Below are 18,496 nucleotides of genomic sequence, written 5' to 3' on the forward strand. Positions count from 1 at the left end.
TCAGTGACATTCAATTTCCCTCCATTTCTTTGTAGGAAGGAATGTGAACATAGTTATTTCAACTCAGATATTAAGGAAGGAGTTTAAGATCACAGTTAAAAATTATTTAGGTGTGTTTCGTTTAAATCTGATACCCTAGAGATTGCAGGCTTTTAAAGTTCTGCTAATAGAATGTGAACCTGGGGGCATGAACATAGCTGAACTCTGACATGAAACATGACTCTGTGTTGGCCAACCTTTTTATTCCTCTCAGTGGAAAGAGCATAAGATTGAGGATTAGAAAAGCTGTTTTCCAGTAGTAGCATTTCCACTTGCTACATACGTGACATTATAGTTAACCTCTCTCAACCTCATTTTTATTGTCAAAAAATAATTTATAAAATCCTCATGGAATAGAAGATCTAGGGCTAAGCTTAAAATCATCAAGATCTGGGTGCAAATCTTAACTCTAAGGTTTAGTTGCTATATATGACCCTAGGCGAACCATTTAGCTGCTTCATACCTAAGGTGACTCCTTAAAACCTTTCTACAAAGTTCTATGTCAATTGCAATCTGCCCTGGTGGAGGGGTAGTCCCTAAACCAGAACCTCTCCCTCTTGGCTGGTTCATTTCCTTTACATTAAGTCTAACACAATGTTTCATACACAGTAGATGCTTAGTAAATATTTGATGAACATAGAATTTAACAATTCAACAATCATTTATTAAGCATTTACTATGTGCAAGGAACCATGACAGCTTGTTATAGGTATGAAGATCAAAACAAAACAGTTCCTGCCCTCAAGGAGCTTACAGTCTACTGAAGGGATCTGATTCTATGACATTTCATTTTTCTTCCTTGATAATACTGACACTTCTTAGGATCACAGAACTCTATGTATCAAACCATGGAGATCATTGAGCAGGGCCTCTTAATCTCTTTTGTGTCATGCACCCTTTTGCAGTCAGGTGAACCCAGTTGCCCCTTCTCAGAATTATGTTTTTAAAGGCATAACATAAAATACATAAGATTGCGAAGGAAATGAAGTACTTGAAATACATTTATCAAAATTTTTTTTAACAAACAAGTTCACAACCCAACAAGAACACCCATTCTAGAACAATCCCCTAATTATGTAGATGCAGAACCAGTCCCAGAGAAATTAAGTGATTTATTCGCATATCTCACAGGTAGTATATTACATAGAAAATATTGGAACAAAAGTCCTTTGATTAGCAATCCTGTCTATCATTTCCACTGCATCTCTTATTAGACATCATAGAACCTAATTTTAAAATCATCTTTTATCTGTATTTTCATTTCAAATATGGGATCCATACTCTTTCTTGAATTTTGTGTCTCTCAGAATTTGAACTTCCCCTTTACTTTTCCTTTTCTAAAATAGCAAATAGGCGTAAGTGAATTGTCTTTATCCTGGTTGTTGGCAAAGAGGTAGGGATGAGAGGGTCCAGAGCACAGTACAGAGCTCTCAGGCCAAAAGGGACTTTGACAACAGAGTGTGCTTCAAGTGTAAATCCCTCTTCAGAGTTAATATATTTCACTTCATGTAAATCCTGCATTGTGCAAAAGGAGTTCAGTTCCGTATTCAACGCAAGCATGGTTTCAAGGCAAGGAGCAGTTCACATTTTGTTTTAGACCTTGAACCACATTTTCTTTCTCTTCTTTCTAAAGCAACAATGCTTGGCAGTTTTGTGTCTTTAATCAATGGGGAAAACTTTTGGAGAAAAGCAGCTCTCAGTGCAGACAGCATTCAGAGAACAAATCTAAGCTTAGAATGAACAGCCTTGACTTCTAATGAAGTCCCATTAGCCCTTCCTTTACAACTCATCAGTGGGATTGCCATCTGTTTATACTGCCATGGCAAAGAGACATATCCACAGTTAAATCCGTTAAGTTTGCTTCCATTGATCTAATAATAATGTCTAGTATCCCCTGTACAAACAGAGACAGGTAATCAGAATTCTACTGGGTATTTGTAGTAAACCAACAGTATGGAAAACATTCTCTCTCAGTGTTTCCAGAGGACCAATCACTGTACCTGTGGAGCTAAGTCATCCCCTAGGAATAGAATGGAAAGGGAGATAAATGAGAGTCTCTTTGAATTCCTCTTCCACTGAAGTTTAGTCTGGTTTATAAAAAGGACAGAAGAAAATGGCTTACAAAAGGAATGAAAATATTCTCCAAAAATCATCACTTTATGAGATTGGGAATGAAAAATGATGTGCATTGAAAAGTAGTAGCCTAAAGAGAGGCTTGGCCTGTTTGGCATTGGTTAAGGGCCACCAATCATTCATAGCTATATTCTGCCCTCCCCTGGTTCCATAATGATATGACTAAATGATTAGTTTTTGCATAATTAATCAACAAATATGTATTAACTCCTACCAAGTGTCAGAGTGTGCTAGGTGCTGAGAATATAAATATAAAAAGTCAAACATTCCCTGCTCTCAAGGAATTTATTTTTAAAATCTTGGCCTCATCTTGTCTATTCAGTTTCTGCCTGTATGCATTTAATACTAAGAGAAAGCACATCAGTACAGTCCTGTGAACTGTAAATATCGGAGTATCTTGCATTAAAAGGTACTCTTTGGTGAATTTCACCTATGTGTGTCAGTGAGTTGAAAGTTAGCCTAGAATGGGTGCTACAGCTATACACATCTTAGCTATTATTATTGTTGTTGCTATTATTACTTTTAAGTCATTATTATCATCATTGACTAAGGATGACAGCCACTAGTGAAAACCAGGCATAACCAATTCTAGGTAGGCTCTGAAAGCATAGTCCCAAAGCAGACCTTTCTTTTATATTAAATGATACCTTCTAGCAAAAAAATAAATGTCCCATGTCTAGCTATAAGTTTTCCTAAGAAATTGGAAGGGAATTTGTAGTCACATTATAAATGAATATCTATTCCTCACAAACTTGAGAAGTTTAATATGATAAATAGCAATAACTCTTTCCTATTTATTAGAAATGAGATTACAAAGGGAAAAAAGTAGCAGAAGATTATCAGTTTCTGAGGGTTATGGAGAAGGCAAACACCATAAAATTATTCAAGAATACAACAAGCTTGAAAACAAGATATCAATGGTTGAAAGCAAAAGCATCTAAGAATTGATAGTCTAAGAAGTAAGTCTTCATACTTCTTCATGTAAATTGTAACTTGCCTAGGAAATAAACTATTCCTATCCAAAGCTGAAACCCTGCGTGTTTTACAAAAGAATGAGATAGGCAGTCGGAGGAAATAACCATTATAATGAACAAGCATTATCAAGAGTTCTCTGGATATATGATAAAACATGTAGGACTTTATCACTGATGGAAACCAACAGATAAGGGGCAACATAAGTTGTACTTCACCTCCAGTCTCTGCTCTTTTGAGTAAAGGCCTGTTCTGATTGAATAATTTATACTTCATTCTCTGAGGGTGGCCCTTCAACTAGCTGTAAAAGCATAAATGAATTCCAAAGTCCTCAGGGGGCAAAAAAAAAAAAAAATCACCTCCAATTGCTAACAGTAAAAAAAAAAGTTTTAGTGTGAGAATACACAGGCAAATTCAGATATTGAGGAGTTCCTTCAAAAGTGGTAGAAGGAGTTCTGCTCAGCTGTACTCAGGATAGATACTCTGGGGCCCTGCTTCCTATCTGGAACCCTGTAGCTGGGTATAGCGAATACCATGGACAGGGCAGTGCTTCCTCATTGTGGGTTACTTACCCACTAATTGATACATAGGTATTTTATAATTTTAGGTTCTGGGGATTGAAAAATCCCAGTCAGTGGTGATATTCAAAAGACTCAGGGAAAAGGGGAACATAAGGGAAATAAGTTAAGAAGTCAAGAAACTCTTGTCTGTGAGAACTTTTAAGACAAGCATAATCCTAACCTAAGCAAAAAGATAGTAAGTCGGTATTGAGCTGCTAAGGTCACTTGGTTCAAACTAACCATATCTTCTGGTCTTAAAAGAACTGTCATATGATTGCTTAGCCATTGTCAATGATATTTGTCATATGATACCGAAGAGTTAGGACAAGCCTGGAAAAGTATCAATGTTATGTAGATTTTCAGAGAGAGGCAGAGAGACAGTTAGAGAAAGTGAGAATTTGCAAATTCAGCCACTAAAGTGATTTTTCTGAAGTGGCTTCCTATTGCCTCTAGGATCAAATAAAAACACATCCTGACAGTCTAGAATTCAATCTAAGTGTGATGATGATGATGATGACTGTAGTGTTTTTATAGCATTTACATTATGCCAGGCTTTTAAAATTATTATCTCATTTGATCCTTACAACAAGCCTGGGAGATAGGTGCTATTATTATCCCCATTTTACATTTGAGAAAACTGAGGCAAGCAGAGATTAAATGAGTTGTCAAGGATCACATAAGTATCTAAAGCTATTTTTGAACTCAGATCTTGCTGACTCCAGGGTCCAGTGCTTTATCCACTGCACCACCTTGCTGCCACAAGGACTTTAATATTGATAAATGTAAAGCTTTACAGTGAATTCAAAACATCAACATATTAAGTGCAAGAGAGTAGAGACCTGGTTAGACAGCAGTTTGTCTGAAAAAAGGGGGGAATTTCACTGGATAAACAGCCCTATTTGCATCTGTGTATATATTTGTCATCACCCCCCCCAAAAAAAAGTGTTAATATTTATACAGATCAAGTAAATTCAGCTTCCATTAATAAACTCTAATGTACTCTGTGTTGGTGAAATTACATCTGAAGAATTGTATTCAATTCATGAAACCACTGTGCTATAGAAATGATATTGACAAGCTGAGGAGTGTCCAAAGTGGACTCTCCCCCACCATTATAGTGAAATGCCTTGGCTCCATGATGGATAAGGTTCCAATTGTTAGAATGTTCTTCCTTCATAGAAACAAAATTTGCCACTCTGTAAATTGCACCCATTAAACATAATTCTGCTTCCTGGGATAAAGACAAAAAAAATATTTGAATCTCACTTCCATGTCACAGTCCTTTAGATACTTTCAAAATAGTTATTATGCCATTCCCTCTAAGCCTTTGTTCTTAGGAATAAAAATTCTTAGTTTCTTTTAACCATCCTCAGATGGCATGGACCTGAGTTTCCTAGCTATGTTGGCAGCCCTCATCTGGATATTCTCCACCTTCTCAGTATCCTTTTTTTATGATGTGACACCCAGAACTGAATGTTCCAGATGGGGTCCGACCAGAACAGAGTGCAGCAGGACAATTACCTCTACGGTCCTGGGAACAATGCCCAAACAAATTAATGGATAAATGAGTGAATGAAATGGCATTTATTGAGCATTCACTATATGCTAAGTGCCAGGATCATAAACAGAAAGCCAGTAAGTCTCTGCTCTCAAAGAGCTCACATTTTTAAAAGGGGACAACATATATAGGAGGTTTCAGCTGTAAGTCAAAGGGAAAGACCCCAGGGTCCTTTAAATTTGGAGGCAAAACAGTAATGCATGATATTCTTTAATAGTATTTCTACTGATAAAAATATATGTAATTTATTTTTATGTTAAATCATTTGACAGTGCTAAGGACTTAGATGTCAAGAACTTTCTTTTCCCAGTCTTTAGTAGTTGTCATCCCTGAGGAGGTGGAAACTACAGTATCTGCAGAAGCGGTGACCAGTTCACATCTCTACAAATGGGCTGGAAACAGAGGTGAGGGAAAAGGGGAGTACTGCTATGCCCGAAGTTCTTGGGGTCCAGATCCTAGGCTGTCCCCAGTCAAGTCGGAGGGGAAGTAGTGGTAGTGGTTTGATTTGCCTCATTCATGTTGCCTCCTACTTCTCTCAGGGTGTCTTTTGCTATTTTAACTAGGCTGGCCTGTCTGCCTTGTGGGTGGAAGTTAGCTGGCAGTTGGTGAGGATACCATTAAGATCTGGGGGCTGCCGTATTATAGTCTTGACTCCGATTGAACCTTCAGATCACTAAAATCCCTTGTGTTTTATTTTCAGACAATCTACATGTGTATCTCCAGTATTGAACTTGTGACTTTTCACCTCTCCATATTAAATTACATTTTATTCAGTTCAGCCCAAATATCCTCAACGGTTGCAATCTTTTTGAATTCTGATTCTGTCATCTAATATGTTAGCTTCTAGCTTCTTATCATGTGAAAATCTGATAAACATTCTATCCATCAGTTAAGTCATCTATCTATCCATTCAAATCACAAGAACTCTGAGGACACGGGCCTCTTTGTTTGAAAAATAATCTAATCATTTCTGTCTAGCATGCTAGAATGAAAATCGCCTCATTGCCTTTAAATTCCAAAAATGGGTATTGAAATGGTTTAGGTCTCGAAAGGAATGTGTTTACTTTATGTAACTTGAATAGAATCACCAAGAAGAAAATGCACTTAGAGCTGAGGGACATTGGAGTTTGGTGAGATGAATAAATTGACATAGGTTGCTAACAAATAGAACATTTGTTACCTTTTTTTTTTGTTCTATGTTTCTGAGGTAGATCAAACCGATTGCAGCAGTACTATAAGATTTCTTCCATTTAAACCTTCTATTTGTCAGTCAATAAATATCCATTAAGCATCTACTATGTGCCAGCCACTGTACTAAGTTCTGGGACACAAAAAGATGTAAAAGATAATCCCTACCTTCAAGGATCTCATAATCTAATGGGGACGACAACAAACAAATATGTATAGGCATATACATACTTATATAAAATAATATATATGTTTACATACATATATTCACATATGTATACATACATATACATACAAACAAACAAGTTATATACAGGATAAATAAGAAATATGGGGGAAGGAACTGGAATTAAGAGTTGGGAAAGGTTTCCTATAGAATATGTGATTTTAGTTGAGACTTAAAAGAAACCAGAAAGGGCAGTAGGTGGAGATGAAGAGGGAAAGCATTCCAAACATGGAGGACAGTCAGAGAAAATAAAAGAAGATGAGAGATTCAGAGTCATTTTGAAGGAAGAGCAGGAAGACCAGTGTCACTGGATTAAAGAGCATCTTTAATACAAGACCATATCCCTCAATTGTCCTTTCTGTTCTATGCACTTTTTAACTCAAGACAGTGAGACAGTGAATTAGAAAGTTTATATATTTGTTTCTCCAAACCTATTTTCACCTGACATAATCCTGCATTGGTTGATATATTTTTCTGAGCATGGAGTAATAGGCCACCATGGCAAAGATATAGGATTTCATCTTACCAATCTACTAGTTGTCATACATCTAGTCATATTTAAGGCAACAAATGAATAGAAATTTAAGGCACTAATTGTAACAAAGACGCTCTTTACATAGGCTATATTTTCTGTTGTAAAAAAAAAAATGATGCTTCAGATTCTTAAAAAGATTTGTCTCTTAAAATAGGAAGATTTAAAAGATCATCAAAGTCTTTCTGTGGCCAAGAAAGAAAACTCATTTCAACCAAATTTTAGGCTTCCTTTTCTTTAGAGATCAGTTCTATGTGAACATATTCATGGCCCCATCTGTGTTTCTCTCTTGCAAAAGAAAATAATATCCATTCTTTTAAGAATGTTCATCTAGGGCCTACCAATGCCACAGTACTAGCCAGTGTGCAGGTGATCATTTGCATCTAGTACACATTCTTCACCTCCTATTTTCTTCTACTTCTATAATAACATAATGTTTGATAACATCTAAGTTAAATTCCATTATCCTGTCCTTGATGATATATGAAGTGGTGGTATATAGTAGCTATTACTTTGTAGTAAGTTTCTGTAGTCAGCAGAGGATAAATATGAAGATGGTAGATCCCTTCTCCTAGCAAACGGCACTGCCAGCATCTTTTAAACTCAATCTGCCCAAAGCTGGACTTTGGCATGCCTTCCTGGTTTGTTATTTATTGACTGACCTCCCATATGAATATTTGCAGCAGGATCAGCACTGTAAATAAGTAAATGATGTTTCTTAAGCCTATGTTATTTTAATAAATTATGATTTTCCTAAAACTAGATTTTTATAGAGATTCAAGTTTCTGAAGTCAGAGATGCAGCTGCATTAGGATCTCAGAGGTAGCAGGAAAAAGTAGAACTTTTAGGAGGAAAAGTATGGTACAATGAAAGGACGCTGGCTCTGAAGTTGGAGTATCTGGAATCAAATTCCTGCCCTCTCAGTTCACTGTGGAATACAAACCTCCCTGGGCTTTACTTTCCTCATCTATAAAACAAGGGGGTTAGTGGAGATGGCCACTAAAATTCCTTTCTGTTCTAAATATCTGGTCTTATTAGTGTTCTGATCTGCAGAATGACTTTGCTCTAAGGATTTTGCAGATGCTTAGCCCAGAAGCACTCTCAAAGATTCTTTAAAGGGAGCATTTACATAGCACCTACATCTCACAGGACTTTGATTTCTTTAGCTGTAAGACATACTGACCCTTGTAATAAACAACACATTATTTTATTCGAAAACCACAAAGCGCTCCCCAGTTCCTAGAGATGTTTAGCACACTGTGAGATGGTGGAGATTATACGTAAAACATGGCAGGTTTAACCTTGAGGTTTCTTAAAATTGATCTTTCAAGCTTTTTTTGTCACAAACTTACTGCTGAGCTCAAAACAGAAACAAGTGTGTGTGTATATACACATATATTTACATGCATATGTGTATATGCATGTATGCCTATATGCATTATTGTGTGCACATGTGTATTGATATGTATGCATATGTGGATATGCATACATTTGTATCTATCTACACATGTGTGTTGTGTGTGCTTGCATTGTGATATGTGCTTCTGTATACATATATATTCCAAAATATTCATAGTAATTTATTATGATACCAAAGAAATGAAAATAAAGTAGATGTCCATTATTTGGGGAATGTCTCAAAAGCTATGGTAAATGAATACAATACAATATTACTGCACAGGTGAAAAATAATAAATATGAGTATTTCTGAGAAATATGGAACAATATGCATTCATTGATACAGAGCAAAATGAGTAGAAACAAGAGAACAATATACACATAATGACTACAGTAGTGTAAATGAAAATACACTAAAAGGAAATTGAATTGAGAATACTTAAAAACAAGTTAAGGTTCTGGAAAGAGAGATAATGAAACATACCTCCTCCCTCACAGTGAAAGATAAGAGTGTAGTATGACAGAATATTATACACTGCCAGACACAGACTCTTTATTGGATGTTTTGAATTAGTGTTTTCCTTTGGTACAGGGAGGGTTCAGTATTGGACATAAATAATAAGTGGGCATCAGAAACAGCTCTGACTTTATAATCAGAGAGATTAGGGTTGAATTCTACTTCTCACACTCTGTGGGATCTTGGGCAACTCACTTAATTTCAATGGGTTTCAGTTTCCTCCTCTGTAATTGAAGGAACTGGGCTAGATGGTCTCTTCAGTGTCTTTAAATTCTAAATATATGACCTTATGAAGCTATAACTGTAAGATAAAGACAAAAGGCACCAATGAAATATGCCTTTTTAAAAGAAAGAATACTTGGTTGATACTTTTAGTAGTGGGTTAATATAACTTTTTTTCATTTTTAATTTTGATTTTTTTTAACTTAAGAACTATTAGATAAGACTCACTTATCAAGTAAACACACAGCTTCAGGAAAAGGCTGTGTGTAATAGTGGTAAATGAAGATAATATTCACCTAGCTATCATGATAAGTCAAATCCTTTCTAGTAATCAGTTGAGTGTAAAGATTTCCTAGCCAGATTTCACTAATAATTTGTCTTTAAGTTCATAGAGCAGAGATGATCTCATTACCATAACATTTTTGTGCTGTGTGTTGAGCTCACATCACCCCATTTCAGTTAGATATCTGTACTGGTTTCAATTTAGGAGTTATATATGGAGAGAGAGAGAGAGCTGATCTCAGAATCAGAAATTCAATTTTCATTTAACAAGCATTGAATAAAATCACACTATGTGCCAGATACTGTTGTGATACAAAGTCCCAAATGTAATAGTCTCTGCCCTGAAGGAGCTTACCCGTTTTGGAGAGAAATAAGGAGACCAGATTTCAAGTTCCATCTCTGACACATAATGGTTTTGTGCTCTGGTCAAATCACTTCACTTTGCAGGGCTCTAGGGAACTCTATTATAAATTCCAGAACAGAAGCTAACTGTGCATTGGAAAGGGAGGTTCACCTATTCCAGTGACATTACATGTCCAAGTAACAACACAAACAAAAACAACAACAGATATGCATGGTACTGCATCATATACAAAAACAAATAAGGTGTAGGGAGTGGAAGCTTATGATCCAGTAAAGAGAGAGAAGACTGGTACAGAAAAAAAGTATAATATGAAACAGAAAATGATGAATGAATGATGGATATATAAACATTTTATTGGAAGGTTCAAGAAAGGAAAGCACTCCCCGTGGAAGAATTCACCATTGCCAAATGGTTGATTTAACATTTAGAGCTGGAAACACCATCTATTGCTTTTGCAAAACATGAATTTTGGTGGTATGCTGGGATAGTGCCTGGTAACCATTCACTAGCAACAAAACAATACGATTCCTGCACAGTCACTGAAAGCACTAAAGCTTGGAGTGTGGCCACAAATCTACAGGGACCCACTAGCATATGGAGCTGTACTCTATTTCATTTTTACATATTCTCTTTGGCCAAGTAAAGATGTACACCAAAAAGAATGAGTGACTACAGGTGTTACCTAGCTTATTGTTTGCTGGTTCAGTCGTGTCCTACTCTTCGTGACCCCGTTTGGGGTTTTCTTGCAGACCCACTGGAGTAGTTTGCCATTTCCTTCTCTGGCTCATTTTACAGATGACGAAACTGAGCCAAATAAAGTTAAGTGACTTGCCCAAAGTCACACAGTTATTAAATGTCTGAGGCCAGATTTAAACTTAGGAAGATGGGTCTTCCTGATTCCAGATCTGGCACTTTAGCTACTGCACCACCCAGCTGCCTGAATGCTCTAGTAGGACTGTTTAATATCTTAATCTGTGTCCTGTTGACTGAAGTGAGGCTAGTTATGTAATATACCATGTCTATATATGTATAATATGCATTCCTAAGTGATAGAACTCATTTTCTTTCCTCCCAAACCTTCTCTACTTCTGGATTTTCCTAATATTCACGAAGTAATACCAACACCCTGGCTTATGAGCCAGGCCAACAGTCTCTGGCATCATCCTCAACTCCCCTTTCTATCAGTCCGTATATATAACATTATCTCAAATGAACTAATCTATGTAAAGTGTGTCCGGCACATAGTAGGCCCTTATTACATACTTGCCCCTTCCTCATCCACTAACCCATTATCAGATCTTGTCATTTCTACCTTCCCAACATCACTTCTATATCCCTTCTCTCCACTCATGCAGATGTACTTCAAGCACTCATCACCTCTTTTTCCCTAATTTGTCATCTTGTTTTGTTTCACCAATTCCAAACCTTCCTTCACTCAGTTGTAGAAGTAATTTTTAAAGCCCAATTATCACCATTTCACCCCACCCTCAAGCATAACAAGTTATTATTACCATGACCCAACATAAAATCCTCTTTCTAGTATTTAAAGTCCTGAATAACCTGGTTCATCCATACCTCTCTAGCCTTCTCCTATTTCACGCTCCCCTCCTCGCATTACCCTCCATAAACTCTACAATTCAATTCTACTGACCAACTTGCATTTCATCAAACACAACTTTTTTTCTCCCTTCTGCTGACATTTTTTACTATCTGTCTTTTGTGACTGAAATGCTTTGACCCCTCACCTTCTCATCTTGGTGCCCCTCACTTCCTTCAAGACTCAACTTTAATGATTCTCCCTGCAGAAGGTCTTTTCCCTATCCCCTTAGGTTCTACTGCTTTTCATTTTGATTTTACCTTTCATCTACTTTGAGTGTAGTGTGTGTGTATGAGACACACACACACTCATGTACCCATTTAACTAGTTACATCATCATTCTACCATTAGAATATGAGCTCCTCAAAGGGAGAGGCCACATTTTTATGTTTTACTGTATCCCCAGCTCTTTCCATGAGAAGTACTTGTTTGTACTTACCAATCAACATAAGTTATATACAACATAATCAAAACAAAGTAAACAGTAAATAAATGTTTATTGACTTACCAGCCAAGTGATGTTTCCTTCACAATATACAGTAAGGTGCAATTGTGCTCTAGCTCTTCTTGTGTGATTTGAACTCCAGAGAGTATGAGACAGGACTATCTCCAGAGAAGAAAAGAAAGTGGAGAAAGGTGGTGATATTGGGGTTTAGTCTTTGGCAAAGAAATCAACCTCTCACCCTTTTTACTCTAGCTTGGTAATAGCAGCAAGATGGTACAAGCTGAGTAGCAGTGAACCAAACAACCAGATGACATTTGATGAAGTTGATTAAAAAGATGATCTGATTATTACTTCCAGAGTTTCATTGAAAGGGATGTTCATAATAACTGCTCATTATCCTTAAAAATACACATATACACATACATCTTCAATGTTTTTACTTTAAATCATTGTTGTTCAGTCATTTTTCAGTCATGTCTGACTTTCCCATGCTTTAAAGACTGGTCCTCATTGGCCAGTCTACCTTATTGCATAATATGAGCTGTAATTAAAGTGGCAAGTACACAACAGAATTTCCACAAAGGAGTACTTTAAGTCCAAACAAGCATTTGGAGATATTACAAGTACTGAACCCATTACCCGGCTTCCAGAGAACTGCAGAATCTTATAGCTGGAAGGGACATTAGAGAAGATCATTTTCTTGTTCTAAACAAAGCTAGTCTGAGATGAGTACTTAGGGCGTTTGGCATCAAGGGTAAAACATACATGGGATGAGATAAAGGATGTGTTTAGCAATTGTTTTTGGTCCAGAACTGTAATTTTATCCATATGTAGAGCTTTTGGTATGCAAATATACTTTACTAATGCAGGTCAGCAACTGATCCATAACTTACTCTCTTGAAGATTTGCCCAGTCCAATGAGAGTTTAAGCAATTTGCCCATTATCACATACCTAGTACGTGTCAGAAGCAAGACTTGACTGTAGAGCATGCTGACTCCATAGACACACTCTATTCACCATGCTATTCTTGCATTTTTAATCCTGTTTTATAAATGCTCATATTTTAATGCCCCCAAATTCTGCTATCCATACTATGTAGTCAAGTCTCATGTGTTAGAGCAAACACATAAATTCTCTGGGAGGCAACACCTATACTCTTTGAAGAGACAAAATTGTGAGTCCAAAATTGATTTGATGGGGTATATATTTTCAAACTTTGACAAAGGCATTATCAAGGTGCTACTGAAGTTATTCCCCTCTTAGTTGCCACAATCAAATCAAATGATCATGTCTGAAACCTCTATAAGAGGTTTCTACTGATTCCCTCATGCCCAGTTATTAACACAGTCCTTTTTTTCTCTTGAAATTACATTGTATTTGATTTTTCTTTGCTTTTTTTTGCATCTATGTTGTAACACCTAAATACCCAATCCCAACCAATAAAATATACTTTCCTTGAGGGCAAGGACAATCAATCAGCAAAAATTATTAAGAAACAAGAACTGGGAATACAATAAAAAATAAAAATCTGTCCTTTCCCTCAAAGAGTTTAAATTGTAGTAAGGAAAACACAAATGAATACAGGTGCATGAATATTTGTGCATATGTATGTATGTGTGTATGTAAGAATTTTGATTTAAATATGTTTATATATGTACATACTTATGCAAATGTGTGTGCACATATTTAGGAACATACATGATACATACAAGTGCATAAATATAGATATCTATTTTATATTTATGTGTAATAAATATAAACATATGTATATATTTTTAAACATCTATATTTATATCTCTAAATATAAGTGTCTGTATGCTAAGTAGGTATAAAGTTACTTTAGAAGAGAAGGCACCTGAGGGATGGGCAAAAGGCAGGAAAAGCCCTATCTAGGATGAGGCTTTTGTGCTGAATCTTGAAGAAAAACAAGGATTCTAAACGGGAGAGGCAAGAAGGGTGAGCATTCAAGCCACAAAGAACAGTTCCACCAGTCCCAAATTCTTAATGTTGGTAGTTTTCACAGGGTCAAAGGAATGTAATTCAAATATCATTCAAAGGAGGTTCCACTTTTGTCTTTTCAAGATTGGTAAGTTTTCCCTTTGCAAAATGGATGGGAACCCAAGGTTTAAAAGGATAGAAAAGTACTCTTTATACTTCTGCCAAATCTCAGCTTTGCTAATGACTATTATCCACCTTTTTTTTCTTTTTCCACTCTGCAGACTAACAAAGCCGTGGCCAAGGGTGACTTCCACCAAGCCAGCACCAGTTCCCGAAGGGCACTCTTCTTGGCTGTGCTCTCCATCACGATTGGAACAGGTCTCTACGTGGGAGTGGCTGTGGCACTGATTGCCTATCTCTCCAAAAACAATCATTTATGAGTCCCTGGCAAAGGCAGTAAGAGGGAAGAACTCAGTGAATGAAGAGAAACCAGAGCTGAGCTGATGGTGAGAAGATGATCCCTGGTATGGGGATCAGGAAGACAAACCCAAATGATACTCTTCATTAGGAATCACAAAACAACTCCATGAAGCCCAGATTTTTTTCTATCTCCATTTTGTTTTCTTTCATTTGGGCATTTTAGAGGTCTTTTGCACCATTGTGCTGAGCAGGATAAAGGAGAACTGAATACTTTTAGAAAGAAGACTCCAACAGTGATCCCCAATTGTGAGACACCTCTGGGTTGTTTTTGGCCAGCTAATTAGTACTGTGTCTATATATCACTCATAAGAAGCTCTGCTAACAGTGAGAGCAATAGGCAGACGGAAGAAAGACTTTATTTTTGTGGACTACAGGGCTCCAAAGACAGCGAGTGCAAGGGATAAACCATGATTTCATATTGGCACTGCTTGATCCCTCTTGCACACCTTTGAACCCCCAGAAGAAAATCATAGACAAACATTATCTCCCTGTCTTCTTAAGTTGCGGGTGAGGGGATAACCAGCTCCCAGGGCCTGTCCCCAGATGACACTACCCCATGAGCCAGCCCAGCCCTAGAATGCAAGAATAGCATGGAATCTGTCTTCATCTCCACCACTGCTTCTACTCCATGGTGACTACAAAATAAGGCCATAATGGGCCTTCTCTGAGAGTTTTTAAGTCAGTGAGAGACCAGGTGCATCTGTGAAAAGAGGAGAATGGCAAAGAAAGGACTGAAACTAAATAGGAAAGAGGAGCAAAGCATCCTTCCTATGGACTCCTCCCTGTGCACAGCTGAGCCGAACACGAGCCTTGTAACCTCATGGCAACAGAGCTTACCAACCCCAAGATTGGAGACTCAGCCTCAGAATGAAGAAATATTGGGACATTTCTTTTCTTTGCTTTGTTGTCACTCACCTCAATGATAAGCAATGTACCTAGCTATCTTGTGAAGGAGTTGAGCGCTATCCTTACTTTGTTGACTAAATGAATAGCTTATTTTCTCTTCATATTTTTTTTAAAGTAGCAATCATTGCTTCATGTTGCTCAGTTTATCAGATGAATGCTGAGAAAGTAATAATCACAGCCATTTTAATACTGTTTCATGTCTATTTTCCCAGTGCTATTTATTTAACAAAAAATATCTTTTAGGATCATTGCTTTGGTCTTTTCTTTTTGGGTTTGTTTCAAGCAGTTGGTCTTAAAAAAATTTTTTTAAATATCGCTAACCTTCTACCACTTGAAGCAAATATAGTAAGGAAGTTATCCTAATTAAGACCAAAATCCCAGATTTCTCAGTTTTACACATTAATATCAAGATCATCAACTTGAGCTTAATAACATTCACAAACACATAAAATGACATCTCTGTGGAAGTCAGCAATTGCCCCCAACAACTTTCACTTGCTTATTTGTCCTAGTTCCACTAAATATCAATGGTTCTCATATTTGAGCACCTCAAGGTTATGGAGAGAGATCAAGTGGTATAAGTGGGTAAAGGGGTGCCTTTAGAAATGTCTGGAAAACCTGAATTTAGTTCATACCTCTGACAGCTGTGTGATCCTTAACCCCTCAGTTGTCCATTTACACCAGTCAAGGGAGATTCAACAACATGAATTGACCACATTGATGAAATCTCAAGTTTAGCCAAATAGATACATATGTATAACTTTATACACACATATCACACACACCCACACATATATATACATAAATAAATATGTAAATAATATATATGCATGTATGTGCATATGTGCATATATTTAAAAGGCTATCAGATGAAGTGATATATCATGGTTCAAACTCTTCAGTAGCCTGGTTGTCCCCTCTGGTGACAATGTTTAAAGGTTAGAAACAGCGAGGTGGTACAGTAGAGAGAGCACCAGACCTGGAGTCAGGAGGATCTGAGTTCAAATGTGACCTCAGACACTTACATGTGACGATGAGCAAGCCATTTAACTCTGATTGCCTCAAAAAAAAAAAAGGTTAGGGGCAAGCTTAAGCAATAGAACTGATCTATAATGATCAATTCATCTTCAAAGTGTGTTCCCTGGGTCCATTATTCATCGTAACTGTGCCTGAGTTCACTTGATTCTTATCCTTAATGTTTTAATAGACTCAGATCCTCTTTCTTTTCAGTTTTCATCTTTCCCTAATTTAGCTGTTTTTCCTAATCTCCCAGATCATTTTAGTTGCCCTTTTCTGCGTTTTCTACAATTCTATAGTATTAATTTTTGAGATATAAGGACAAGGAAAACCAATCTGAGTATTAATACATGATTTTGCCAAGATCAGAACATTCCAGGAGAAAATCAGGAGAATTTTTATGTCCCAGTCCCTCATATAGTTCCCATGGCTAAGCCATTCTACTAAATTCATTAGATAATTGTGACATTCCTACAATGTGCAAGATCCTATGCTAGTCACTAGGATATAGATACACATACACACAAAGCTCCTGCCCTCCCGGAACTTACATTCTAATGGGGAATGACAACATTCACACAATGTATCATGAGTAATACAAAAGAGAGCGAGAAGGCTAATTAACTACCTGCCTTTTAGACTGGCTGCCTGCAGTGAGAAATTAGAGTGGGTCACCTCTAAAGTCCTCCCCCTCTCCAATTCTAAGATTCTACTTTAGGTGGCTGTTAAGTCCGTCCAGAGAACTCAACAACAGACAAAAGAGAAAAGGATATGGATGAAATTAAAGAACATTTTTATGGGGATAAAGAGACATCCAGCGAGTCATGAGGAAACAGGAAAAGAAAAGCAAATGCCTACTAATCAGATGCAAAAGCAGAGCCATACACACACACACACACATGTACACATACATGTGTATATATACATACCTATGTATATATAAATATGCATATATATGTACACATATATAACAAATATATCGTCTCACACTAAGAAGTTTCCCTATTAACAAACTCTCCAAAGTGATAAATGAATCACCAAAATTTCTCTAATTCATATGGCATATGCTTTCAGTCTTCTAGATCCTTCCATCCCACTTTATTCTACAGATTTCTCTTATTCTTTGTTTCTTTGAACCCAGAAAAAGTGTTTACATTTGGATATACATAGTCACCCTGTGACTTAGCACAGAAGAAAAAACTTGGCTTGGTGGAATTTCAGGAACACTAATTTAGAGTCAGAGAACCTGGGACTTGAGTTCAAATCCCAACTGCTACTACTAACCACCTGAGTGACCTTGGAGAAGTTGTCCTTCTTGGTCTCATTGGATTTGCATGTACAATGAAAGTATTGGACTAGATTCTCCTTTATAGAGGTCCCATGACATAATCACTACTTCTCTTTATTGGATCCCTTAAGGACTGCCTGCATTAGATCATTTTTGAAGTGCTTGAACTATACACAGCTCTTTGAGCATAGGTTTTCCATTAGGATGCACATTTGCTAAGAAGATGCTTTTGATCTACAAAGTGCCTTGGTCATGGCTTTGCAAAGTAAGATAATTAATTTGCTTATGCACAGAACACATTTGGTGAATGAAGGATTTGGGGAGAGGTGGGGTTCTTCAGGTTTCTTTTTCTTGTTATTTGTTTTGATTTGTGTTTGTTTTTTACCTGAGCTTTAGTCTCTTCCAAGAATCAAAGTTCCCACAGAAAATGGTCCAACCTTTTTATTTGCTGCAGAAAGAACCGGACACAGTACAACAGACAGGTATCTAGTCTGTAGTAAGGGCCCTCCCTCCAGAGAAACAGACCATTGAACAAATATTTTCCTTTCTTCCAACGTGTCAGAGCTATTTCTTTGTACTCTGAAGTATCAGAAATGATAGAAAGACCATATGACTATAAAATACCCTGTAGGTTATTTTTTTTATCTATTTATTTGTGTTTTAAAAAGAAAACAACTACTTCAGAGCTGAAAAGGAAGCAGAGAGTTCTTCTCATGCTGCACTTGATGGACACTTCCACTTTCTTTCTGGGAAATGTACAGTTCATAATGTAGGCTTGCCCTTGGAGGACCCACAAAAAGTGCCAGTTGGTATAAACATGGGGTTGCCAATAA

The 18,496-nt window shown here is 36.9% G+C and overlaps 1 protein-coding gene across 3 annotated transcripts in view; it reads left to right on the forward strand.

Annotated features, from left to right (window-relative positions):
* The window catches only part of SYNDIG1 (synapse differentiation inducing 1), a 280,651-nt gene extending 265,045 nt beyond the window's left edge, over positions 1 to 15,606 (forward strand). For all 3 annotated transcript variants that reach the window (XM_072634624.1, XM_072634622.1, XM_072634623.1), the window contains one exon: positions 14,254 to 15,606. In XM_072634624.1, coding sequence (XP_072490725.1) covers positions 14,254 to 14,412 — 159 coding nt within the window. In that variant the 3' untranslated portion in view covers positions 14,413 to 15,606. The remainder of the gene's footprint in view (positions 1 to 14,253) is intronic.
* Positions 15,607 to 18,496: the final 2,890 nt, after the last annotated feature.

This window comes from Notamacropus eugenii, chromosome 1 (genome assembly GCF_028372415.1).
Source record: "Notamacropus eugenii isolate mMacEug1 chromosome 1, mMacEug1.pri_v2, whole genome shotgun sequence".
NCBI lineage: Eukaryota > Metazoa > Chordata > Mammalia > Diprotodontia > Macropodidae > Notamacropus > Notamacropus eugenii.